Source organism: Bubalus bubalis, chromosome 17 (genome assembly GCF_019923935.1).
Source record: "Bubalus bubalis isolate 160015118507 breed Murrah chromosome 17, NDDB_SH_1, whole genome shotgun sequence".
Lineage (NCBI taxonomy): Eukaryota > Metazoa > Chordata > Mammalia > Artiodactyla > Bovidae > Bubalus > Bubalus bubalis.
In genome coordinates, this window is record NC_059173.1 from 14,518,567 (window position 1) to 14,544,217 (window position 25,651).

General features: G+C 44.4%; 1 protein-coding gene across 1 annotated transcript in view; it reads left to right on the forward strand.

Annotated features, from left to right (window-relative positions):
- The first annotated feature begins 2,123 nt into the window (after positions 1–2,123).
- The window catches only part of FBXW8 (F-box and WD repeat domain containing 8), a 113,905-nt gene continuing 90,377 nt past the window's right edge, over positions 2,124–25,651 (forward strand). Inside the window, exons 1-2 of the mRNA XM_045163070.1 lie at positions 2,124–2,526; positions 19,258–19,362. Of these exons, the coding sequence (XP_045019005.1) occupies positions 2,206–2,526; positions 19,258–19,362 (426 nt within the window). The 5' untranslated portion in view covers positions 2,124–2,205. The remainder of the gene's footprint in view (positions 2,527–19,257; positions 19,363–25,651) is intronic.

The following is a 25,651-nucleotide window of genomic DNA, read 5'->3' on the forward strand; positions in this document are numbered from 1 at the left end:
ATACACTTGAGATTTTGCCATACATATGTCTATGTATCCTGACTTGCTCTATTGTGAATATTTTCATATGGTTTTCTTCTCCAATGTAATTTAATAGCTGCACAGTTTTTCATTTACTCACTTGTCATGTGTAATACTATGTGCCAGACACTGTACTGAGCACTGAAGACATAGCCATGAACAAATAGATCAGGTCTCTGCTCTCACGAAGCTGACAATCCATTTAGGATCTTTCCTATGTTCTGATTCAGTATAACTTAGTTAACCAATGCCCTTTGCTCAACTACTTAGATTGCTTCTTATTTTCAGTACTATAAACAGTGCTTCAGAGAACATTCTTAAAGGCATTCTTTGGACTCCTCACTCAATTTTCTTCTCTTGGATAAATTCCTAGAAGGGGAATTGCTGGAAGAAAGAGGATGTGAGTAAATGAAGGTGCTGGAATTCCCATCTAGATCTAACTCTGGCACCCAGGCTGTCAATAACTGTGCTGATGATATCACTGAATTTGAAAACATATATACACATACACATGGTAACCCCAGGTGCAGTCAAATGGTTCCTAGCTGTTTCAGATGTGTGGACTCTATGATTTTGACAATTAGCAGGTCAGGTATGGAGTAAGAGGGCTTCACTGGTAGCTCAGCTGGTAAAGAATCCGCCTGCAATGCAGGAGACCCTGGTTCAATCCCTAGGTTGCTCAGTTCCCCTGAAGAAGGGACAGGTTACCTACTCCAGTATTCTTGGGCTTCCCTGGTGGCTCAGACGATAAAGAATCTGCCCGCAATGTGGTAGACCTGGGTTCCATCCCTGGGTTGGGAAGATGCCCTTGAGGAGAGCATGGCAACCCACTCCAATATTCTTGCCTGGAGAATCCCCATGGACAGAGGAGCCTGGCGGGCTTCAGTCCATGGGGTCGCAAAGAGTCAGACATGACTGAGCCACTAAGCACATGGAGTAAGAAAGAGGATTAGAATCCTGGGTCTGCAAATTACCAGCTGTGTGATTTGTGGCTGTTTGTCAATACAGTGGAGACATTAGTTCTCACTTTAAGGGTTGTTACTAAGTAAATATTTATTGAGCTCCTACTTATCACTGACCTCCAAGCTAAGAATTGACAGTCCAGTAGGGAAGGGAAATGTTAGTAAGCCATTACACAAATAAAAGATTACAAATTGTGTTCCGTGCTGTAAGTATGGGATGCTATAAGAATGAATAACAGGGAGATCTGATTTGTGTGGGCAGGGTTTGGGAGATGAGCTGGGAGAGGAGCTGAGACATGAAAAGCTGTGGAGGAGTTAATCAAGTCCAGGTGGGGAGAAAAATTCCTTGTAGTAACAATTGATACAAAGCCATTGGAAGTTGGTATGTGATTGTCTTTTTTTCTTTCCAGTCTCACAGCCCTCTCACTTGTAGTTCCTTCTAGAAAGATCTTTTCTGAGATCTGATCATCCCATAGTTGGTTTCTCTTCTCATCTAGCTTTTAGTTCACATGCCATGTCAGACGGTCCATTCTCGGGATCATCCTTCTAAAGGTAATCCTCCCATCCCCGTCCTTCGCCTTATTTTATTACCTTGCTGTAGCTTCTTCACTTTCATGCATTGGAGAAGGAAATGGCAACCCACTCCAGTATTCTTGCCTGGAGAATCCCAGGGACAGGGGAGCCTGGTGGGCTGCCGTCTATGGGGTCGCACAGAGTCGGACACGACTGAAGCGACTTAGCAGCAGCAGCAGCTTCTTCATAACACCTCCCACGGATCAGACGTTCATATTTATTTGTCGAACGTCTCTTCCTCCCCCCACCCCCTTACTTAAATCCAAACCCCAAGAGGGAAGGAATTATTTTTGTTGCTGCAGATTTAAATGTTGAATTCTCAGCGCCTGGCATACAATAGTTGCTCAATGCACGTTTGAAAAAACAAAAACAAACGGCTTGCCGCAGTGTGCACTTGGCAAAAGCCACAAACGGGGAAGCTGAGAAGCTGGGGGCAGGGGCACAGACCCCGACCCTGAGCTCCGCCGCAAGCCTCACCAGCCCTGCACAGCCCGAGGGGTCGCCCGGGGGCGGGGCCGCCCACCCGGAACCGGAGAGCCGGGGAAGCGGCGGTTTCCGGCGGCGGCGGACACTTCCCGCGCAGGGACCTTCCCGCGGAGGCACCGTCCCGTGGCACCCGGTGGGCCGAGGCAAGCGGGGAGCGGCGGCGATGGACGACCACAGTCTGGATGAGTTCCGCCGGCGCTGGCAGGAGGAGCTGGCTCAGGCCCAGGCGCTGAGGAAGCGGCGGCGGCCCGAGGCTGCCGAACGGCGGCCGCGGCGGCCCGAGGTGGTGTCCGGGCGCGGCGAGCAGCAGGCCTCGGGGTACCTGGCGCTGGCCCAGGGTCTTCTGGAGGGCGCGGGGCGGCCTCCGGCGGCGCGGGCGACCCGGGCCGAGAGGCAGGAGGCGGCGAGCCGTTCCCGCTCCCCTCCGGCCCGCGACGCTGCCGGGGGCGGAGAGCAGCTGGTGGACCAGCTCATACGGGACCTGGTGAGTGGCTGTCGCCTCCCGCCGAGGCATGGGCTGCCCCCGCCCCGATACAGACCGCCTGATGAGTTGGAAAGTGACTGTGCCACCGGTGGGGGTGGGGGTGGGGAAATGAATAGAGGTGAGTCTGGCGGTTTACAGTCCACGGGGTCGCCAAGAGTAGGACAGGACTTAGCGACTAAACAACAACCCAACCCTACGTTTGTGGATGCATTGAGTATCTTTGGAAAGTGTGGTTCCGAACGGGGGGGCGATTTTGTCTCCCGTTTTGGTAGTGTCTGGAGACATTTTTGGATGCCACAGCTGGGGCGGGGCAGTGTGGGGTGGCTGGTAAGCTGCAAGTATCTCGTGGGTAGAGGCCAGGGGTGCTGATAAACATTCTACAACGCACAGGACAGCACCCACAAAAAATTACCTGGTCCAAAATTTAAGTACCAGATCGAAGAAATCCTGGTCTGGAAGGGCTCCTAAACTTGGGGGAGGCAAACCCACCATGCGGATAGGAAGGAATTTTAACTTTTCTCTATATAGTGTTTGGACAATTCAGGTGTTTTCTGACTGTGCATGTGTTACTTCAATTAAAATACACAAAAAGAATATTTTGATAGAACTTTCATGCTACCGATAGTGACCATTTTATGGGACATAAATATCTTCCAGAATCTGGAGAAAGCCGGGTACTTTTTTTTTTTTTAATCCTTTTCAGGAGATTGGCACAATCAAGATCACCAGAAACACAATCATGGTTAAGAGTTGGGGTAAGGCAGCGGGTTCAATGGCTTCATTTAAATTGGGCTCAAAGGCAGTATCTGTGGTTTCCCAGTTGGAAGTAATTATGTAATTGCCAAGCTGTTTCTAGAAGAAATGGATTACTCAACATAATATATAGTTATATTCAAATAACATTAGTAGCTGTAAGTTTTCACGAAGTTTCTGGTTCTGTGCTCTGCCTGTCTCTAAAGTTAGAGATGACGTATTTTTTTTTTTTTTTTGGTCTATGTGTTAAACATTCTCATTTAACATGTCAATTCGTATGTGTGTGAAAATTCATACTGGCATCATGCCTGCTTCTGTAAGAAGTGTTTGACCACTGAAGTCTGACAGATGTAAAAATTTTAATGCCTTGGTGAGGTGGCTTATCACCTGATAGGTTGCCCAGGCCAGGCCGGATTTATACAGAAGTTATTCTCACAGACATGTAGGCAAAGGCAACACCAGTACATGGGGGGTGAAGAGAAACAGGAATGGGGATTATTAGGACCAGTAATCCTCCCTACTGAATATGGCATTGTCTTTAGGAGTCACAACAATCCTGGGAGGTAGGTATTGTTGGTCTCCTTTTACAAATGAGGAAATGCAGGTTTTCCGTAACTTGCTCAGGATTACCCATCTGACAAGTTCTTTGGATTGAATTTGGGTCCAGATCTGTTGGACTTTAAATTTCACTAGCTAGGAGTTCCTTAAACTTGACTTGTTGCATCAGTTTCCAGAGGAGGGGGCCCAGAAACCTGGTGATTGGAATAATCAGGTGAGTTTGAGATATTGTTCTCAGCTTTACCACCTCTTGGTTTGGGGTCCTGATGCTCGCTCGAGGTTTTCCAGACTTAACACTCCTGAGGCGTCCATTCCAAAAACAGAGGAGCCCTCACTTAAGTATCCTAAAAATGGAAGCAGCCTGCCTTCTGGAGGATCCAAGGAACTTTAGAATCTCAGTCTCTACACTACCATCAGCAGCATCCAACCTTTGGGGCATCGCTAGTGGTTTTCTTTTGTTTTCTGTACTTAGCAATCATCGGTAACACGGCTATAAATAAAAATAAACTAATAAAATCATTGTGTGCTTACTTGTTGTCTCCTTGGTATTGTCAGGGTTTAGAAATGTGATTTCCACTTCTCCCAGTGACCCTTTCCAGTGGCTAGCATTAGACCCATTTGGCAAATGAGGTTTAGGAAAGTAATTGACTTAAGGGACCAACCCAGTATCTTCAGTCAGAAAACTGCTTGCAGCTTTTATAAAAAAGATCTGGATTTGTATTTCAGGGGTTGTAAGTCCCAGAGCCCACAGAGGGCAGGCAGGAATGCGAATGAGTGAAGTAGGCTGTTACTCATTTGATCCTTTTTTCCTAGTTCATCAAGTGTTTATGTTGAGCGCAGATTCCAGCCATACTTTTGTAATAATTTGTTTCATAACGACTACCATTCTTTTTGTCACATTAAATAGTAAACATCATAACGGTGTAGAAATTGTCTTCATGATATCACTAAAGAAAAATACCTAACCATTTGTCTTGATGCACAGCCCTCCTCTTGGTCTTGTTTCCCCATTTTTTAAAAAAACAACCTCTGTATTGAATTGTATAAACCATAAATGTACATCTTAATGTGTTTCCAAGAGTGTATATAGCCATGTAAATAGCGTCCAGGTTACAGAACAGCATTACCAGCTTTTCAGAACTTTGTGCCATTCCACCCAAGGGTAACCTCTCACCTGACTTCTAACACCTTAAATTTTATCTGATTTTTTAAATTGTATCAGTAGAATCATATAGCATGCACTTTTGTGTCTGGGTTCTTGTGCATTATGCATGAGATTTATCCCTAGGAATATGCCATATGTTACTAATTCTACTGTTGATGGGCATTACTGATAACTAGTTTGTTAATCACCAGTTTCGAGCTATCTGGAAAAGTGCTGCTACGAACATTTTGTAGATCTTCTGGAACATATGAACAGGTTTGTTGGGTATCTGCTTAGGAGTAGAATGGCTGGGTTACAGTAGGCATATGTTCACCCTTAGTAGATATTGACTGTTTTCCAAAGTAATTGTACTAACTTTTTCACTTTTCATAGTAACTGGAATATGTGGAATATGGTGTTTCACTTTTTTCTTTGCCATCAATATACTCCCACCCAACTGAGATGACATGTGGCAATGAACTTGACCCTAATATGGATGAGGTGATAGTGACAAATTGGGGAATGTATGCTATGGCTGTGGAGAAGGAAATGGCAACCCACTCCAGTGTTCTTGCCTGGAGGATCCCAGGGACGGGGGAGCCTTGTGGGCTGCCGTCTATGGGGTCGCACAGAGTCGGACATGACTGAAGCAACTTAGCAGCAGCAGCATGCTATGGCTGGGCTAAACGTGGGAGTCTTGACCCAGATTAGCTGGTTGTTGCCATGTAAGAATGTGGTCCTGGTGTTGTAGAGTCTTTAGGTTTTTTCCTCTGCCCCAAATTGTGATTTGTGTTTTTATGTGGACTCTTACCAGTTTCTTTTTCATTTTTAAAATAATTTTATTTGTTTACTCTGACTCTGTTGGGTCTTTGCTGTTGTGCGTGAGCTCCCTCTGACTGCAGTGAGTGGAGGCCACTCTTCGTTGTGGTGGGTGGGCCTCCTTGTGGTATCCTCTTGTTGCGGCACAGTCTCTAGGCGCACAAGCTTGAGTAGTTGCTGCACACAGGCTCAGTAGTTACGGTGCACAGGCTTAGTTGCCCCACAGCATGTGGGGTCTTCCCAATCCAACCTGTGTCCCCTGCAGCCGCAGGTGGATTCTTAACCACTTGGACCACCAGGGAAGTCCAACTCTTATCAAAGATTTTTTGCTACAAAAAAAACCCCCAAAATTTTGGCTTAAGACAACAAGAATTTATTTAGCTCAGTGTCTTTCAGGGTGGCAGTTTGGGCTGGGCATGGGTGGGCTCATGTACCTGTCTGAGGTTACCTCCTGTCATGGAAACAGCTCTGGCTGTGTGTGTGTGTGTGTGTGTGTCTCATCATCTAGCAGGTTAGCCCTGGGTGGACCTTATCAGAGTTACGAGAGTGGCAGGAGGGCAAGTCCTAACCCACAAGTGCTTTTGAAGTCTGTGTGTTTATTGTCTCATTGACCAGAGCAATTCATATGGCCACACCCAGAATTGGAGCTACACAAATGCTTGAGTACAGAGAATCATGTTGAAGTCGGGACTAGTTAATACAACCATCTGCCACAAGAACTCTTCCCTCCTCTAGTTCTCCATAACACTTCTCTGTGGGCTAGATCTGCCTTGGGCCATGAGTTTGGGATCTGTGGGTGGCTCCTGAAAAGGAAGATTGAGTTCTATTTGGTATGCCCCGCCCCCCCCCCCCCCAAAAAAAAACCTCATGACACTCTCATCCATTTGACCTGAAAAGGAAATAAAAAGTACCACCTCCAAACACCCCCTCTCCCCTCCTCTCCCCATCTTTGGTACTCTGTTACACTGTCAGGTCTTTTATTTTTGGTGCAGTCTCTTTCACTTCAGTCTTCAGTATCAACACTGAAGCAAGAACATCTAGTAAGTTAGCAGTCAGGAGTGAAATTGCCTCTTGATGGGGTAGTGTTGTAGTGTTACACAGTCGGGTACAGGCCAGACCTTTGATGGACAAGCCCAGCTGAAATGAAAACTTGGAAATGATTGCTCTTGAGCCTTCTCTTATGAAGCTTTTGATACAGTGCTTAGAGACTGCTTTAGGTGGTGAGTTAGGGACACCTAAATTGTCTTGGTATACGGTTGAATTAGTGAAAGAAATGATATGGCCCTGGATAGAATTTTGGAGGCATTGCCTTTTTTGTCCTTTTCCCCCTTTTCAATAAACTCACGGTTCCCATAGGTAGTAGAGCTGCATGAGTATAATCACAAGCATATTGCTATGTTCTTCACTGTGGTGGTCATGAAATCCAGTTGCTCAGTCTGACTTCTCTTTAGGTGGTGTATCAGGACTCTGGGCAGCAAGCAATCAGCACCCAACTTAAATTGGTTTAAAAAACCAAACTGGAATCTGTTGATTCACATAATTGAGACTCATTTCAGGTGGTGGTTCTTGTTCTGGGTGCTTTTATAATGTAACTAGAAATCTTTCCATCTCTCTGTTTTTATCCTCCCCTACCCCAGTTTTACTGATCTATAATTGACATCAGTTTAGTCTGTCAGTCATGTCCGACTCTTTGCAACCCCATGGACTGCAGCACGCCAGGCTTCCCTGTCTATCACCCACTCCGGAGCTTGTTCAAATTCATGTCTGTAGAGTTGGTGATGCCATCCAGCCATCTCATCCTCTGTCGTCCCCTTCTCCTGCCCCCAATCCCTCCCAGCATCAGGGTCTTTTCCAGTGAGTCAACTCTTTGCATTAGGTGGCCAAAGTATTGGAGTTTCAGCTTCAGCATCAGTCCTTCCAATGAATAATCAGGACTGATTTCCTTTAGGATGGACTGGTTGGATCTCCTTGCAGTCCAAGGGACTCTTAAGAGTTCTCCAACACCACAGTTCAAAAGCATCAATTCTTCGGTGCTCATCTTTCTTTATAGTCTTACTCTCACATCCATACATGATCACTGGAAAAACCATAGCTTTAACTAGATGGACCTTTTTTGGCAAAGTAATGCCTCTGCTTTTTAATATGCTGTCTAGGTTGGTCATAGCTTTTCTTCCAGGGAGGAAGCATCTTTTAATTTCATGGCTTCAGTCACCATCTGCAGTGATTTTGGAGCCCCCCAAAATAAAGTCTTTCACTGTTTCCATTGTTTCCCATCTTTTTGCCATAAAGTGATGGGACCGGATGCCATGATCTTCGTTTTTTGAATGTTGAGTTTTAAGCCAACTTTTTCAGTGTCCTCTTTCACTTGAATCAAGAGGCTCTTTAGTTCTTTGCTTTCTTCCCTAAGAGTGGTGTCATCTGTATATCTGAGGTTATTTATGTTTCTCCTGGCAATCTTGATTCCAGTTTGAGCTTCGTCCAGTCTGGCATTTCACATGATGTACTCTGCATATAAGTTAAATAAGCAGGGTGAGAATATACAGCCTTGATGTACTCCTTTCCTGATTTGAAACTAGACTGTTGTTCCATGTCTAGTTCTAACTGTTGCTTCTTGACCTGCATGCAGATTTCTCAGGAGGCATGTCAGGTGGTCTGGTATTCCCATCTCTTTCAGGATTTTCCACAGTTTGTTGTGATTCACACAGTCAAAGGCTTTGGCATAGTCAATAAAGCAGAAATAAATGTTTTTTTGGAACTCGCTTGCTTTTTCAGTGATCCAGCAGATGTTGGCAATTTGATCTCTGGTTCCTCTGCCTTTCCTAAAGCCAGCTTGAGCATCTGGAAGTTCACGGTTCACGTATTGTTGAAGCCTTGCTTGGAGAATTTTGAGCATTACTTTGCTAGTGTGTGAGATGAGTACAATTGTGTGGTAGTTTGAGCATTCTCTGGCATTCCCTTTCTTTGGGGTTGGAATGAAAACTGACCTTTTCCAGTCCTGTGGCCACTGCTGAGTTTTCCAAATTTGCTGGCATATGGAGTGAAGCACTTTAACAGGATCATCTTTTAGGATTGAAATAGCTCAACTGAAATTCCATCACCTCCACCAGCTTTGTTTGTAGTGATGCTTCCTAAGGCCCACTTGACTTCACATTCCAGAATGTCTGGCTCTAGGTGAGTGATCACACCATCGTGGTTTTCTGGGTCTTACAGATCTTTTTTTGCATAGTTCTTCTGTGTATTCTTGCCACCTCTTAATATCTTCTGCTTCTGTTAGGTCCTTACCATTTCTGTCCTTTATTGTGCCCATCTTTGCATGAAATGTTCGCTTGGTATCTCTAATTTTCTTGAAGAGATCTCCAGTCTTTCCCATTCTGTTGTTCTCCTCTATTTCTTTGCAGTGATCACTGAGGAGGGCTTTCTTATCTCTCCTTGCTGTTCTTTGGAATTCTGCATTCAAATGGGTATATCTTTCCTTTGCCTTTCACTTCTCTTCTTTTTTCAGCTATTTGTAAGGCCTCCTCAGACAACTATTTTGCTATTTTGCATTTCTTTCTCTTGGCGATGGTCTTGATCACTGCCTTCTGTATAATGTCACAAACCTCCATCCATAGTTCTTCAGGCACTCTATCAGATCTAACCCCTTGAATCTATTTGTCACTTCCACTGTATAATCGTAAAGGGTTTGATTTAGGTCATACCTGAATGATCTAGTGGTTTTCCCTACTTTCTTCAGTTTAAGTCTGAATTTGGCAATAAGGAGTTAATGATGTGAGCCACAGTCAGCTCCCAGTCTTGTTTTTGCTGACTGTAGAGTTTCTCCATCTTTGGCTGCAAAGAATATAGTTAGTCTGATTTCAGTTTTGACCATGTGGTGATGTCCATATGTAGAGTCTTCTCTTGTGTTGTTGGAAGAGGGTGTTTGCTATGACCAGTGCGTTCTCTTGGCAGAACTGTGTTAGCCTTTGCCCTGCTTCATTTTGTACTCCAAGGCCAAATTTGCCTGTTACTCCAGGTATCTCTTGACTTCCTACTTCTGCACTCCAGTCCCCTATAATGAAGAGGACATTTTTTTTTTTTGGCGTTATTTCTAGAAGGTCTTGTAGGTCTTCATGGAACTGTTCAATTTCAGCTTCAGCATTACTGGTTGGGGCATAGAGTTGGATTACTTGGATAATTGACATAGAAGACAATAAACTTAAGGGATACAGCATGATGACTTGACATAGCTATATATTGCAAAATGATTGTGGTAAGTTTAGTTAACATCCTTTACCTCATAGTTAGCAAGAGTTTTTTTTTTTTTTCCCTTCCTAATAGGAATCTCTTCATTTCTTGGTCCTGCTTTCCTTTTGTTGGCTTGATTCATAGACAGGTGCTCTCCAGTTTGGGATAAAATGGCTGCCGGCCAGTTCAGTTTTCTATGCTAGCAGCTAAGCGTCTCGGGGAAAAAGAGCATGTTTTATGCTCCCAGAGTGATGAACTTTAATTCTCATTGGTCCATCCTCAAACCAGTCACTGATGCAAATTGGCCAGGCTCATATCCACTGTCTTCTCCTGCAGATGAGTGGGGTCAGCCTCACCTAACCCATGTTGACTAAGAATGGGATGATTTCCTAACAGAAAAGAGGAAATGGATATTGGGCAGAAACAACAGATGACTGCTTCAAGGGGGTAAGAGCTCAAAGTGTTTGCAGGAATGTAGGTTTTTTCTGTTCATCCAACATGTATTTATGGATCAGCTAGGTTCTGGGGAATCAGCAGTAAACAGAATGGACACAGTCGCAGACCTCAGAAGCCTATAGTCTTGCTTTTTTTAAAAACTGAAATGGTGACATTAATGGATCAGGTTGGCCCTGGTTACAAGTCCAGCCTCTGGAATCGGGCAAACTCGAGTTCACGTTTGGTCTCTGCTGCTGCCTAGCTGTTTGACCGTGGGCAGTTTCAGTTGTCCTACCTTACTTAGCAAAAGAGGTCGATGCTAGTATCATCTTGTGTGGAGGCATGGGACATTGTTAGCACCAAGCCTGGCTTACAGTCAGTAGCCAGTAAGTTAAAGCTGTTATTATCAGTGGTTTTGCAGAAGAGTTTATTATCCTATCTCACCTCCTCTTTGCTAAGCGTTATTCCTGGTAAGCCTCTTGCTTCAGCATCCACCCCGCCCTTGGATTGGAATCCCTGAAGGGCAGGTCGGTTGTCCTCCTGTACGCCCACCTATGGTGCTGAGTCTAGTAGTGGGCCCGCCTGCATTTGTAGAGTAGAAATAACAGGGACTGCTGCTTCCAACAGCAACCTCATAAGGAGGATCTGTGGTGGTTGGAACCCTGGTGACCATTCAGAGCGTTAAGATTTGGGTTTTCAGGCCTGATAAAACATTTTAATACTGTTGGCCAGTATTTATTGCTCAGTTTGTCACTTATTTTGTCAGAGCCTACATCTGTGTTGTCAGCAAGGTCAGTTTGATGACTTTCCTCTTTTTGTTAAACTTAGAAACAAGTAGGGAAACACTAATACAAAATGAGAAGGCAGCCAAGTCAAATGTGAACTCATTTGTTGGCCCACCTGGTGAGACTTCCCTTCCTTTCTGTCCTTTGCTTTCCTTTCAAGGCTTCACTTGATGCTTGTTCCTCTGTTTACTCTCCTGATTCCTCCAGCCCAGGGTTCGCTGCCTTCTTCCTTACCCAAACTAGAATGTTCTCTTGTCAGTGCCATTCATTTTTTCCTGTTATGAATGAGCACGTGTCTACTTGGGCTTGTTTTGAAACGGTCTCTGTGTGTGCACCAGAACAATTTGTAACTCAGGGCATGTGTTCATTGGAAGGTTCTGCTGCATGCAGCAGCCTGGGCTCCATTCATTCACTCCTCAGATAACTCATTAGGCAGCTTCTTGGTGAGCCTGGCAGGTTATAGTTGATGGGGTTGCAAAGAATTGGACACAACTGAGCAGGCGTGCACACGAGTGCACTAGAGAGAGGGCTTCTTGGTACCAGGCAGTGTTCTTGGCACTGAGGCTACAGCAGTGAACAAGACAGAGAAATCATCGCTCTTATAAAAGTCCACATTTTGGGCAAGAGGGAGATGGACAGTGAACAAATAATGGTTGGGTAGTAGATGCTCTGGAGAAAAATACAGCGGGTAGAAGGGATAAGAGTGTGTATGTGTTGGGGATTGGTGTATCTAAGAAAGCCTTCTTGGGAAGGTCACACTTCCAGAAGTGGGGAGAGAGTCAAGAGAGGGCATTCTAGGCAAAGGAAGGCAAGTGCAAAGGTTCTGTGGCGGCCAGGGCCAGCTGGCCTCATGGGTCCGTGTGACCTGTGTGGTCACCTAGGGCTCCAAGCTCAGCAGCATACGCTGCTTAGTTTAATGCCCTCTTGTTACCATCTTGAAATTCTTAATATTAAACAAGGGGCCCTACACTTCTGTTTTCCTCTGGGCTGCACAAATTATATAGCTAGTCTTGATGGTATGAATGTGTTTGGAGAGTTTGGGACCCTTGACAGGGAACTTCTACAAACCAACCATACCCACACAGGCTCCTCTGGGACCTGAAGCTTTTGACAAGGGGCTCCCTCTTCTCCTCCTGACTTCTCTTCCTCCTGGAGAGAGAAATTGCATCTCATTGTAGATGAAAAGGGGGCTTTGAAAGCAGAGATCCAGCCTCTTCTGCCTTCTAGCTTCCCCCACTGCCCAGCCTCCTGGGATTGCCCCAGCTCTCACTATCCCAGTGGCTAAACCATTTTGTGTCCATCCCTTGTCAGCGCCTGGGGGAATCATACCGGTAGGTGGTGAATGATAGTGGCTTTTGAAGTTGGCAAGCCCATTAAAAAAAAGCACCATGGGTGTTGAGTGCTGTGTGCAGCGCAGTGTGCCTGGTAGATGCTGCAGTGGATCCGCAGTGCACTGTGTACTGTAGTTCAGTTACATCACCACGCATGTGATCAGCCAAAATTCACTGAATTCCTTTTCTTTCTTCTCACAGTGACACGCAAGGGATTATGTTAAGTGTTAAATGAAAAACTGGCCTTTTGTGGACTGTTTGGGAGTTCAACCACCCTTTATAGCATTGTTGCTTCAGAGATGATTTCCAAGTTCTAAATAGCGGGCTTCCTAATGAACTTGGGAATACCTTGGGGGACTGTCTTTATTGCTTTTTGTAGACTCCAGTTTTTATCCCATTTTATGTGACAATGATATATCTCTATAAAAAATTTTAGTTCTGAGTGTTGACATCATTTTTTATACACCCGCTCATAGTACCTCCCCTCCCCCCAGCAGTTGGCATGGTCTTCAATTCAGATAGTGTTTTTCTTTGCGAAAAGATCACATAGTTATTATGTGTTTTGAGACACATTTAGGAACGTAAACGAATACCTGTTTATCTCAACAGTATTTCAGACCTTTCCCCCTGCAATCGACCAATTTTATTTTTCTTAAAGAAAATGCAGATGAAACTGGAACTCATCCACTCCTTCTGATGGAGATTGTGTGGGTCTGCTCTACTCTTCAGCAGTATGTGAACAGTTGAGATAAATTCCTGTAGAAAGCAATCTCCTTTCAGGGGCAGATTTCGCAGAAATGTTGCATATCTATTGTCTAAACTCGAGGTTCTTGTCTCAGTTTCTTAAGACGCCATCTAGAGAGAGAGCTTTCGTGTTGTTTGCCCTAGAGATGTACGCTGGGAACAAACCTTAAGTCCGTTTCTTCACTCTTTACTGATTGGGCGGTTAGTGATTATCCCTTCTTCCACTAAACAAGAGAAGACAGATTAAATTTCTAACAGTAAGGCACAAAACCAATCCATTTGCAGAATTAGTCTTACATTAGTACATGAGAGTACAAATCAGCCTCCCTGGGGATGGATCTGTTTGCAATTTCTTTTAACATTTATTGGAGTAAGTCCAGTAGACTTGGGGAAAATCAAGTATTCACTGACTTTGAATTAACAAAGTAACATAACCTCTCTGTGGTGGCTTTCTTTTTTTTTTTTTTTGACTTGATTGGGAAAGGATTGATTTTTATATCTGTCGATAAGTTAGGGTTGTGTTTCTCAACGTTTGGTTTGTGTGAGAATTCCTAAGGAGTAGATGCCTGAGCCCCACCCCTGAGAATTTGGGACAGGAGGTCTGAGTGAGACCCTGGGATTTTGGTTTAAAACACACACACCCAGACAACTCCAAAGATGATTCTGATGTTTGGTACAGGACAGCAGTCACCAGTAGTGGTTAGCGAGTCAGTATCTGAATCATTAAAAAAAAAATTAAAAGCCAAATTGTATGCTGTCAAAAGGATGTTTTTCTTTAAATTTGAAGAAATGCTAATACTTTGTGGGACTTCCCTGATGGCTCAGTGGGTTAAGAATCTGCCTGCAATGCAGGAGATGCAGGGTTCAATCCCTGGTTGGGAGGATCCCCTGGTGGAGAAAAGGGCAACTCACTCCAGTGTTCTTGCCTGAAAAATTCCATGGATAGAGGAGCCTGGCGGACTACAATCTGTGGGGTCGCAAAGAATCAAACAGGATCAAGCATGTACATGTTAATATTAATACTTTAAATTTATTGGTCTTCGAGTGGTCTTCTGTAGCATAGATTTGGCTGTTCTAAATTATTCTCTAAACTTGGTAATCATACTAACACTTTTATAGTATGACAAAGTTTCCTGTAATATTTCAAGTGTCTTTTTTTTAAGATTTACTTATTTTATTTTTGGCTGTTCTGGGTCTTTGTTGCTTTGGGCAGGCTTTCTCTAGTTGCAGCAGGCAGGGGCTCCGCTTCGTTGCGGTGTGCAGGCTTCTCATTGCCGCGCGTGGGCTTCAGTGCTTGCAGTGTGTGGGTTCAGTAGCTGTGGCTCTTGGGCTCGAGAGCTCTGGGTCAGTACTGGCGGTGCACACAGTCGCTTCATGGCATGTGAAGTCTTCCCTGACCAGGGATTGAACCCATGTCACTTGCATCGCAAGGCGGATTCTTCACCACTGGACCGTCAGGGAAACCCTTTGTCTGATTTCTTCTTAGGATATCTTAGTTTCTGAAGTGACAACTTGTCCATTTCCATATTTAAGTTAGTACAGATATAGTTGGTTAATTTGGCCAATAACTTTTGGGGTAGCGGTATGCTGGTGCTGGTGTTAAAGAACCTGCCTACCAGTGCAGGAGACACAAGAGACGCAGGTTTGATCCTTGGGTCAAGTAGGAAATGGCAACCTGCTCCAGTATTCTTGCCTGGAAAATTTCATGGATAGTGGAGCCTGGCGGGGTGCAGTGGAGCTGCAAAGAGTCAAATATGACTGAAGCGACTGAGCACAATGGCACATGCTTCAAAATAGTCTAGGTAGAAGTCTGTGATGGCACCTTTTAGGTTACAAGGTATTTCTGTACACACTAGTAGCATTATTATTATCATTTTTACTTACATTTATGAACTGTGGGAAGTCCCAAATGAGAGCACTTAGGACCTTCCTGCTGCCTCGGATAATTTATACGTGGTTACTGGATTGCAGCTTCAGTCCAGGATGTGGCTCTATTTCCTTGTCCAGTCATGCTGTACCTGTAAAAGGATTGCATTTTCAACTACGGGATCAAACATGCTCATAACTCTCAATCTTTTGTAAGGTGTTTCACAAGTGATATGTTACTAGTAATAACAGTGAAATTTATGAGTGATTTACTTAACCTTGAAGCTCCTCTGTAGTTTTTTTGGTTTTTGATATAATAATGTCACTCTAACTTGCTTCTCTGTTGCGTCCTTAGTGGAAAGTGAAGTAGGTTACCTAGTTTAATGACACTGGGATTATGCATAAGACCCTTGGAAATGTGTTGAATACAGGGCTGCTTGCGAGTAAAGGTAGGATTAACCATGAAACACTCTGAGATAGAGGTTTGCGTGCAGGTGGTTTCCTGGGTTGGCCTTGCTGAGAGGGTCCCATATTGAGGCCTTTACTCCGCTATTGCGCGGTCATTGGCTGCACACTGCCCTTGAAGAGGGAGTGTGACCTGGAATGAGGCAGCTTGTTTGCTCAGGGCGTGCCTGGGAAGGGACGCAGCTATGAGCCACTGGCAGGCAGCATCCTGGGCCTCTGGGGGGATAAGTGTCGTGGACCCAGACAGGGAAACTGAGTGACCCATCACAGCCTCTGTTACAAGAACCAATGAGAGAAGGTCTCGCCAGAGAGATTCCAAGTGTGCAACAGGAAACTGCAGCATTTGGTCTCCTGGCCTTGTGGGCCTACATATTTCTTAAGGTGTGGGGATGTGGACCTCTCTTTAATATATTGGTTTCTTTTATGCTTTTTCCTGCCATTCCCAGCCGGTGGTAGCAACAGGGAAGTTCGTTTACATAAGAGTCTGGGACTTGATCTGTTTGGGATTGACCATCATTTTGAAGTTTAGATAATAATTCTCAGAGCACAGTGATTTAAAAAAAAAAGTTGGCTTTGTGCTATTGGTGTTTACATAATTATAATTCAGTGCTTCGAAGCAGTTGTTACCCTCTAGAACTTGTAGGTGATCAAGAGCCATCACAACTGTGTGTAACAGTGAGACCACTGTGACGTCTCTGATTGTTTGTTGGTGTGGGAGCCCTAACATCCCCAACTGGTGGTTCACACCCTGCTGGCCGCCTCACTTTCATCCACTGTGCAGTAGAGCAGATCCTTCTGTAGTTATTACTGTGGTATAACCGTCTCGAATTGATGATTCTGTTTTTAAAAAATTTATTTTATTTTTGGTCGTACTGGATCTTTGTTGTTGCACGGACTTTTCTCTAGTTGCTGTGAGTGGGGCTCCTCTCTAGCTGTGGTGTGCTATCTTCTCTCATTGTGGAGCATGGACCTAGTTGCTCTGTGACAGGTGGGATCTTCCTGGACCAGGGATTGAACTCGTGTCTCCTGCGTTGGCAGACAGATTCCTTACCACTGAGCCACCAGGGAATCCCTGATGATTCTTTTTTGAAAGCCTTTTTGGAAGAGACCTTGTTGTGTGGATACTTTCAGTGTTCAGATCCCTGAATGACAGCCTGTGCCGTACTGTTCCCTTTCCACTGTTGTTGACCGTCATCTGCTTATCATGTGACAAGGGGAGACAACTTTCTGTGTAAACAACAAGCTTATGTGGGGGCAGAGTGGAATGTGGACCTAATCAACAAATACTTGTTGAAGGAAAAAAAAGGGGCCTGGGATATATCGTTCAAGGAAAGAAAACAGTAACTTTAACAATCGATGATTGCATGCTTAGCCTTGGGTACTTGTGCCAAGTCCTTTCCGTGAATTATTTCATTTTATCCTTATAACTGCCCTGTGAATAACACAGTAGGTATGCTGACATCTGTTTCACAGATGAGGAAGCCGAGAATCAGTTGCGTGTAGCCTGGTCTCATGGCTAGTGAGATGGCAGAGCTGGGATGACCAGTTGGAATCTGTGCTCTAACCCCCACGTGGTACTGCATCCCAGAGATCACAGGTGTCAGGACAAATGGTGGCAGAGTCTGGAGTGTGCTAGGCAGAGGCGTTATTTTCTAGGAGGAGAAGAGAGAACTGGCCAACTGAATAGGCAGAAGGGAGAAGGCACCTGCCACCAGAAGTGTGACTTTTGTGCACCAACAAAACTAAAAAACAGAGATAATTTCTCACCCTTCATCCCAATCACATCAAATCCAGACACCAGTTTATAGGGAGTTCCGAAGAGATGATTGAAGAAAACAATGCCTGGCACATCGCTGGCAGCAGATAAAAAAAGAAAAAGCTAATTATGAGTTCAGTTTGCATGAATGCAGACTTTGCCTTTATTCTGCTTGTATAGGATAGGGGACATTTTTTCCTCTTGCTTCTCTACTGAATGTTTAAGGTAGACTTCTCCACCTCACTGTAGTCAAATAATCCAAAAGAGAAAGCAGAAGGAAGTCCAGGGCTGTGAATGATAGTCTTGTAATGTATGCAGCTTTCATTGACTCCTTCCACCGTTACAATAAGGCATCTGAAGTTGAATCTGGGCAGAGAGAAAGTGATGCCTCTTTTTCTTGATGGGTAAAGTCGATTAGCTGTAGGAGGGGACCTAGCCTGACCAGTGCCTTTCCTTTATTTTTTTAGGCAGGGATCCTTTTTGTCTTTCAGTTACACTTGCAGACTTTTTTTTTCCTGTTGTTTTCGGTACAGCCAACTCTTCTGTCCTGACTTAACATTCTGTTCCTTCTTTATCCGCCGAGAACTGTAAGCCCTTCCTCCCTTTTCCTCTAGAGAGCCGCCTTGGCCTTCATGCTTATTAGCCTTGCACTGTTTTTGCAGTTGAATACATTACCTCCTTATGCCCTGGGTACTGTTAGCCCTGAGAGTTCTAGATGAATGGAAACACAATTCCAGAAAAATCTTCACCCTGATTCTTGGTGCCTTGGCATGCCGAGACTCTTTCCATGCAGCCTTGCAGTATACAACTGTTGTATTTGAGTGGTGAATTAATACTTTCGTTTGTATCCAGTAAGTCACTGATGTCAGCCAAAGCTTACTAGAAATGAATTTTATTAAGCAAGTTCTGTTGGGACAAATAGTGCTGCTTTCCCCAGCTTCACAGGGGCCTCCTCCAAAGCGAGCTTTGGCAGCTGGATTTGGGAACAGGCAGAGGGATACATGTGCACACTTGGCCTTTTTTTCTGTTTCATGCTCATATTTCTTTGTGCTACCAGGATCGTCATGACAGCCTTATCTCTCAAATAAAGCCTGTTACCTCATCCCTAATTGCTTATCCAAAGGCAGGCGAGCTCTAATTTCTCCGCATTAATAAATGACACCGAAGAAGAAACTGCTTTGTTTGCACTGGCTCCCTGGGTTAACCAGCGCAAGCCCCCGAGTGCATTAGGAACCCTCGTGCTTCTCCTGTGGCTGAGGGGGGACGTGCTCACCTTACTCTGGAGCGGCGCCTCGTTTATGTACTTTCCGCTCACATTCACAGCCCTGTCCCCCTCTTCTTGGAGAAAACACTGCAGTGACCTAGGTCAGCGTTTCTCTGCTATGGGCACGCACTCCCGTCCAGGTTGGGGAACAGGAGCAGTTGTCCTGGAAGGACCAGTGGCCCCCCCTCCCTTGTTTCAAGGCTCTTTCTTGGCTTCCTGCCACTCATCTTTCCTGAGACGTTGAGAGGCTTTCCATGGACCTCTGCACTGATTCCCGTGGCACCCCTCAGCTTGTGAGAGGGCACCCCTGCTTCTCCTTTTTGAATCGTTTTGTGAGATGGTCTTGTGGAGTTTATAAGTGCATGTGAGGAGACCTTATATGAATGTGGGGAGTCAGAGATTTGAGAGTGACTGTAAGGCTCTGAATGAGTTCTATGACTGTGCTCCATGGAATAGTGAGAACGTTTTGCTTCTTAGTATCACAGTTCTCTCTCTTGTCACCACCTGAGGCCATTGCTGATCATTTAAAGGGCCTACCTTTTCATGTTTCAGAATTTTAATATTTCTTTTCTTTTTTTCCTCCTCAGAATGAAATGGATGATGTTCCCTTCTTTGATATCCAACTGCCTTATGAGTTGGCAATCAATATATTTCAGTATCTGAACAGGAGAGAACTGGGAAGATGCGCACAGGTAAGCCATCAGGGTTTGCTTACATGTGTAATTCAAGTGTAGGAAGCTCCTCCATAACAGAAGTGTACTTTACAGAATGACAGACTCCACAGAGTTCACAAATGGGATAGCAGCTCTACTTGAAGGGAAGCAACCTTGAGCTTAAACGATCGTGTTCCATATCCCCACGTGGTGTTGATCTTTTCGTGACCGGCTGCCCCAGCGCCGCGTTCCTCCTGCAGTCTGAGTTATGGCTGACCCGTGGCAGCGTGCTCAAGGCTGACAGCACTGTGCTTGCCTTTCTGAGCTCGCCAGAGCTGTTAATGTCCTCACTGTTTCTGATGCAAAGGTGTGAGGCCTTGGTTCAGTCAAGCCAGCTGTTAGGTTGGGAGCTGAGGGTCAGCCTGGGGACAAAACAGTGACATCATGTTCCACTGTACAGTCCAAATTACCCTTCAGACACCCGAATTCCATGCAGTGAGGTGAGAGGCATGTGAGAACTGAGACCCACTGAGGGAATTGCAGATCAGCGTCCCCCATCTCGTGCCTGCTCTGGGCCACATGCTGGTGGAGTGGGGTTGGGGCAGATATTTTAGGTCAGACTTTATTGTGTGCACTGATCACAGAGGGTCTGGATAAAACGCAGTTTCAGATTCAGGAGGTCTGGGGTGTGGCCCCCACTAGTCTGCATTTCTACCAGCTGAAACCAGCATGGCTTTGGCATGCTTTAAGAGGCAGGCATTTATGCCATTAAAGTTAGTCTTGTATTCTCTTCTTGGTGAAGAGTGAATGTGATTGCTGATCATTTAGCATTTCATGGACAGCTGTGTTTCCCAGAAGACACTGGAGTATCCATGGCCCATATCAGCCAAAGAAGTAATCTGTTTAGTGGTTACCATTTCCCATCTCTAGATCCTATAATGTGTTTGACACAAGTCTCTATACCTTTAGGAGAAAGAATTTGGTGAAACTGGGTGGTAGGAGGGACTTCCCTGGAGGTCTAGCGGTTAAGACTCCACACTTCCACTCTAAGGGGTGTGGGATTCAATCCCTGATCAGGGAACTCAGATTCTACATGTTGGGCAATGTGGCAAAAAAAAAAAAAAAAAAGACATTAAGTGGTAGGAAAACTATACGTTAAAAATCCAAAACACTGCCATGAATGTGAAGTTGAAAATATTAAGGCAGTTTGAGAGTGGTGAAAACTGTGCTCACACTTAGACTCTAGAGCTGGCTGACCCCATGGCACTTCAGTGAAATGCCAACAGAACGCAAGACAATTCAGAGAGTTTCTGGTTTTACTCTATTTCCCTATTATGATTTTACCCTGTTATGAAGCAGTTTGCTTAATCAGAATGTTTTTCTACTTAAATATGAATTTGAGAAAGTTTTCAGGATTTTGGATTGCCACACTATCAGTTAAAAGGGGATGTTGGCTAATATTTTTTAATGGAGAGTGTGGAAATCTTTAGAAAGAAATTATTCAAAGGGTAAAATTCACAAAATAAATCTTTGCAGTATGAACTGTGCTCAGAGCCTATCGATTGCATTAAGTCAGAGTACCTACATTGTCTTCTTTCCCTTGGCAATTGGATTTGTTATATTCTAACTTTACATATTGGCCCTATCCCAAGAATTGAAAACAAGGGCATAGCTAAGTGAGTCCAGCTCCTGGATTTCAGCTGGATGCCGTTAGCCGAGGCCTTAGAACAGGGTCTAATAGCTTGCTTTCCACAAAGTCAGCATTCGGTGATAAAATCTTCATTCTTGATAGGGAGCTGCTGTTTAAGGAATCATTTCTTTTAACATTGCTTTTTGCTCTCCCGCTTTGTAGTGGGCCATGTGGATTTCACATCTGCTGCTGGTTTTCTCATCCAGAGAGTTTATCAGTGTAAAGATAAGATCTGGTGGAAGAAGAGATCCCCCTTTTGGTACAGTGGGGCTGCATTCCAGGGTAGATTGGTTATGCTGGTGAGATTATTCTGCAGGTGTGAACAGTTTAATTTGCAACACAGTAGTCCAATTGTCCACCAGAATTCTTCCCTCTTGGGCCAGTTGGATTTGGATTTTTGTTGTTGTTGAACCTAATTTTTAAAGCTCATGTGTAAGAATAGAAAATATCTGTAACCAGAACCCCTGAGTTGGCTGTGATCTGCAAAGCCAGGGTTTTTTTTTTTGTTTGTTTGTTTTCTGAGCTTTTGCACAAAGAGGACAGTGGATGGCCAGTAGTTTGCAGACTTGGCTTTGTTTTTTTTTTTTTTTCCCAAGCATTAAAATAAAACCCCAAAGTAATAAAAATAAGTAGCATTTTCATTTGTTTCTCACGGTGTTTTTATTTTTGAAACAGGGGAAAGGGCCTTCTGTTCAATGGAACATCCTGCTGCTTTATGATTTTATTTCAGAGGGGGCTAGCTCTCTCCGTCTTGCTGTTTTCCTCTGGTTCTCTTTTAATCTAGCCGCCTTGGGATTTGAGTGAAATTGGTTGGGCCAGTTATGGGGAATTGGCACCATGAACTATATGTGTACCCTTGGAGAAAACCTGTTTGCTTAGATCTTTATGCCAAATTGGTAACTGACTCACAGTAAGGAACCCTGGTTGGGGAGGACTTCTGAGATTTCATTATGCCACGGACTTGGGGAATTGATTTGGCTCTGACTTCGTCTCCTTTCTGCTTTGTGAGGCTTGATGCTTCAGAACTTAAGTCCCCCCATGTTAGTCTGTGACCCTGTGGACTCTGGATACTGGCCTCCCTAGCCTGTTGCTGTCCATACCTGGCCCTCAAGGGGTTTAGATCTCTGTGGGAGAGTCTCACACTGAGATGTCGCAAACAGTGTGCTTTTAGTAAGGTGCTATGCGTGGGACAGCTCATTGAGCAGTTTACCATTTTGCTACTTATAATCTTATGTTCTTTGTATGCGTGTGTGTATGTCCACAGATTTTCCAGTCTTTCCAACGTAATATTTTACATGTAAACCTGTGGCGGATTCATTTTGATATTTGGCAAATCTAATACAGTTATGTAAAGTTTAAAAATAAAATAAAATTTAAAAAAAAAAAAAATAAAATAAAATAAAATGGGTAACAATGACAAAATTGTTGATTTCAGAATTGTTTGTTTTTTTATGAGAAAAAAGTAAGTGTGCTGTTATATTACTGGATAATTCTAAGAAGTAAAGGTTTTTAAGTATGTGCCAGTGTTCATTTGAAACACTTTAAAAGTAATTTTAAATTCATAGGAAGTTGCAAAATACAGTGCAGAGAAGTTCTGTGTACCCTTCCCCTAGTTCCTCCATTGTCAGTGTCTTGGAAAATTGTCCCACAGTATCAAAACCAGGGATTGACATTTGCAAAGTCCACGGAGCTTATTCAGATTTCACCAGTTTAACACACGCTTATTTGTGTGTATTTGGTTCTGTGTGGTTTCATCATGTGTGTAGATTTGAGTGACCACACAGTCAAGATACAGAACTTTCATCACAAGAATTCCTGCTACTCTTTTATAGCCACACCCTTCCCCTTCACTAACCCTGGAAACCTTGAATTTATTTTCCATCTCTGTAATTTTATTTTATTTAAACAAATTTTTAGAGATTTCATTTTTAAAAATTTTTATTTATTTTCAGCTGCAGTGGGTCTTTGTTGCTGCACGGGCTTTTCTCTAGTTGCGATGAGGCAGGGGCTACTCTCGAGTTACACAGGCTTCTCACTGCAGTGTGTCTCTTGTTGTGGAGCAAGGATTCTGGGGCGCTTGGTCTCAGTGGTTGTGGTGCATGGGCTTAGTTGCTTCATGGCAGGTGGGGTCTTCCTGGACCAGGGATCAAACCATGTCTCCTGCATTGATAGGTGGGTTCTTTATCATGGAGCCACCAGGGAAGGCCTGTAATTTTATTTTTTCATTTTCAGTTTTAACATATATTTTAGTTATGTGTATTTCCTAATGTGTAATTTTAGCAGTAGAGCTGCAAAGGCAAAAAGGTCATGCTTTTCAAGTAAAACGTAGAAAAAAATGTGCTTAAAGAATGTAATCAAGAAAAAGAGGGAAGATGGAGAGGTTAAAAAACTTAAGATTTATGATAAAAATCGGCAAGCAAGAAGTAGGTGTTACCAAAATAAAGAAGTACTTCTGGAAGTAAAGCCTAGTCTATTAGATTATGATATTTCAAGTTTGAAGGAAAATGTGATCTTATGATCTTCCCAGATGTCCAAATAGGAGAAACTAAAACCAGACTTTTCTTAGCTGCTGGTCTTAATGACATGTTTAGAAGTTGGGGATTCAGAGCCAAGCGCTCTGGGTTGATTATTCAGAGCAGAGATGATGCTGAGGACTTGCGGTTGCTGGCAGAGTTCCCTCAATTCTTAGCTTCACCTTTGCCCCCAGACTCCTCTCAGGGAGGCTCGTGCGCACCTGACACCCAAGCACCTACAGGCGTTTTCTTTTAATTTGCCAGGTTGCAATGGCTGCTCCCTCTAAATGGGGTTAAGGAAAAGCACAGCAGCTCCAGAAAGAAGATGGGGAGCATGATGAAACAGGGACAGTGAAGTGCTGATAATCATTTGAATGGAGTTGGGGGGGGGTACTTGAGAGTTGTTTATACTCTTCACTTTACTCTTGTGTGGTGGACATTTTTTGTATTAAAATTTAAACGAGAAAAAAAATCAAAAAGCAAGAGATTATACTTGAATAAGAAAGTCAGAGCCTTCTGAGGACAGCACATGCCAGGAGCTGACCTTTGAAAATAAAAACAACCCAGTTTTTTTAAGTGTTAAACAGTGATGGACTTACTCTTCTCATTCAGTCTTTCATGCAGGGCCTGCCATGTGCCAGTATGTACCGTTCTAGACGGTGAGCACAGCACTGAACAAAACAGAAACCCCATTCCCCCCACCTTCTAGGAAGCTTTACAATTACGTGCAGTGAATGCAGGATTGAATACAGAGCATATCGGGTGGTGGTAAGTGCTGTGGAGAAAAGAGACCAGCAGAGACGATGTTGGGGTTACACTTCTAAGTGACTGGGGAAGATGTCCCAGAGAAGGTGGCCTTTCTGCAGAGACTGAAAGGAGGGAAGCAGGAAGCTGGACGGGTCTCTGGCAGAGGTGAATCACAGGTGCAAAGGCCTGGAGGTGAGTGCAGCTGTTGTGCTTGAGGACAGCAGGAAGGTCAGAGCTGGCTAGACTGTGGTAGCTGAGTGTCAGCCTCCCAGAGATGTGCATGTGCTTGTCCTCAGAGCCGTGATGTCAATGTGTTACCTTTTGTGGGTAGGGACCTTGGCAGATGTATGTTGAGGATCTTGGCATGGAGTGATCATGGATTAACCAGGTGAGTTCAGTGTAATTGCAAAGCTCCATAGCGGGAAGCAGGAGGTCAGCGAGAAGAGGAGATGCCATGCTTCTGGCTTTGAAAATGAAGGAAGGGGCCCCAAGCCAAGGAATGTAGCTGGCCTCTCAAACCTGTAAGAGGTAAAGAAACAGATTGTCGCTTGAAACCTCCAGAAGGAATGCTACCTGGCTGCCCACACTTTTGTTTTTTACTTATTTATTTTTTGACTGGGCCATGCATCCTGTGGGGTCTTAGTTCCCTGACCAGGTATTGAAACCCTGCCCCCTGCAATGGAAGCATGGAGCTCTCATCACTGGACAGCCAGGGAATTTCCCCAGCACCTTGATTTTAGACTTTTGGCCTCCAGAACTGTCAAGTAAATGCGTGTTATTTTAAGCCATAAGTGTGATAAGTTGTTAGAAGATAAGTTCAGTTCAGTCGCTCAGTCGTGTCCGACTGTTTGTGACCCCATGAATTGCAGCACGCCAGGCCTCCCTGTCCATCACCCACTCCTGGAGTTCACCCAAACTCATGTCCATGGAGTTGGTGATGCCATCCAGCCATCTCACCCTCTGTCGTCCCCTTCTCCTCCTGCCCCCAATCCCTCGCAGCATCAGAGTCTTTTTCCAATGAGTCAACTCTTCTCATGAGGTGGCCAAAGTATTGGAGTTCCAGCTTCAGCATCATTGCTTCCAAAGAAATCCCAGGGCTGATCTCCTTTAGGTTGGACTGGTTGGATCTCCTTGCAGTCCAAGGGACTCTCAAGAATCTTCTCCAACACCACAGTTCAAAAGCATCAATTCTTTGGCGCTCAGCTTTCTTCACAGTCCAACTCTCACATCCATTCATGACCACTGGAAAAACCATAGCCTTGACTAGATGGACCTTTGTTGGCAAATTATAATGTCTCTGCTTTTGAATACACTCTCTAGGTTGGTCATAACTTTCCTTCCAAGGAGTAAGTGTCTTTTAATTTCATGGCTGCAATCA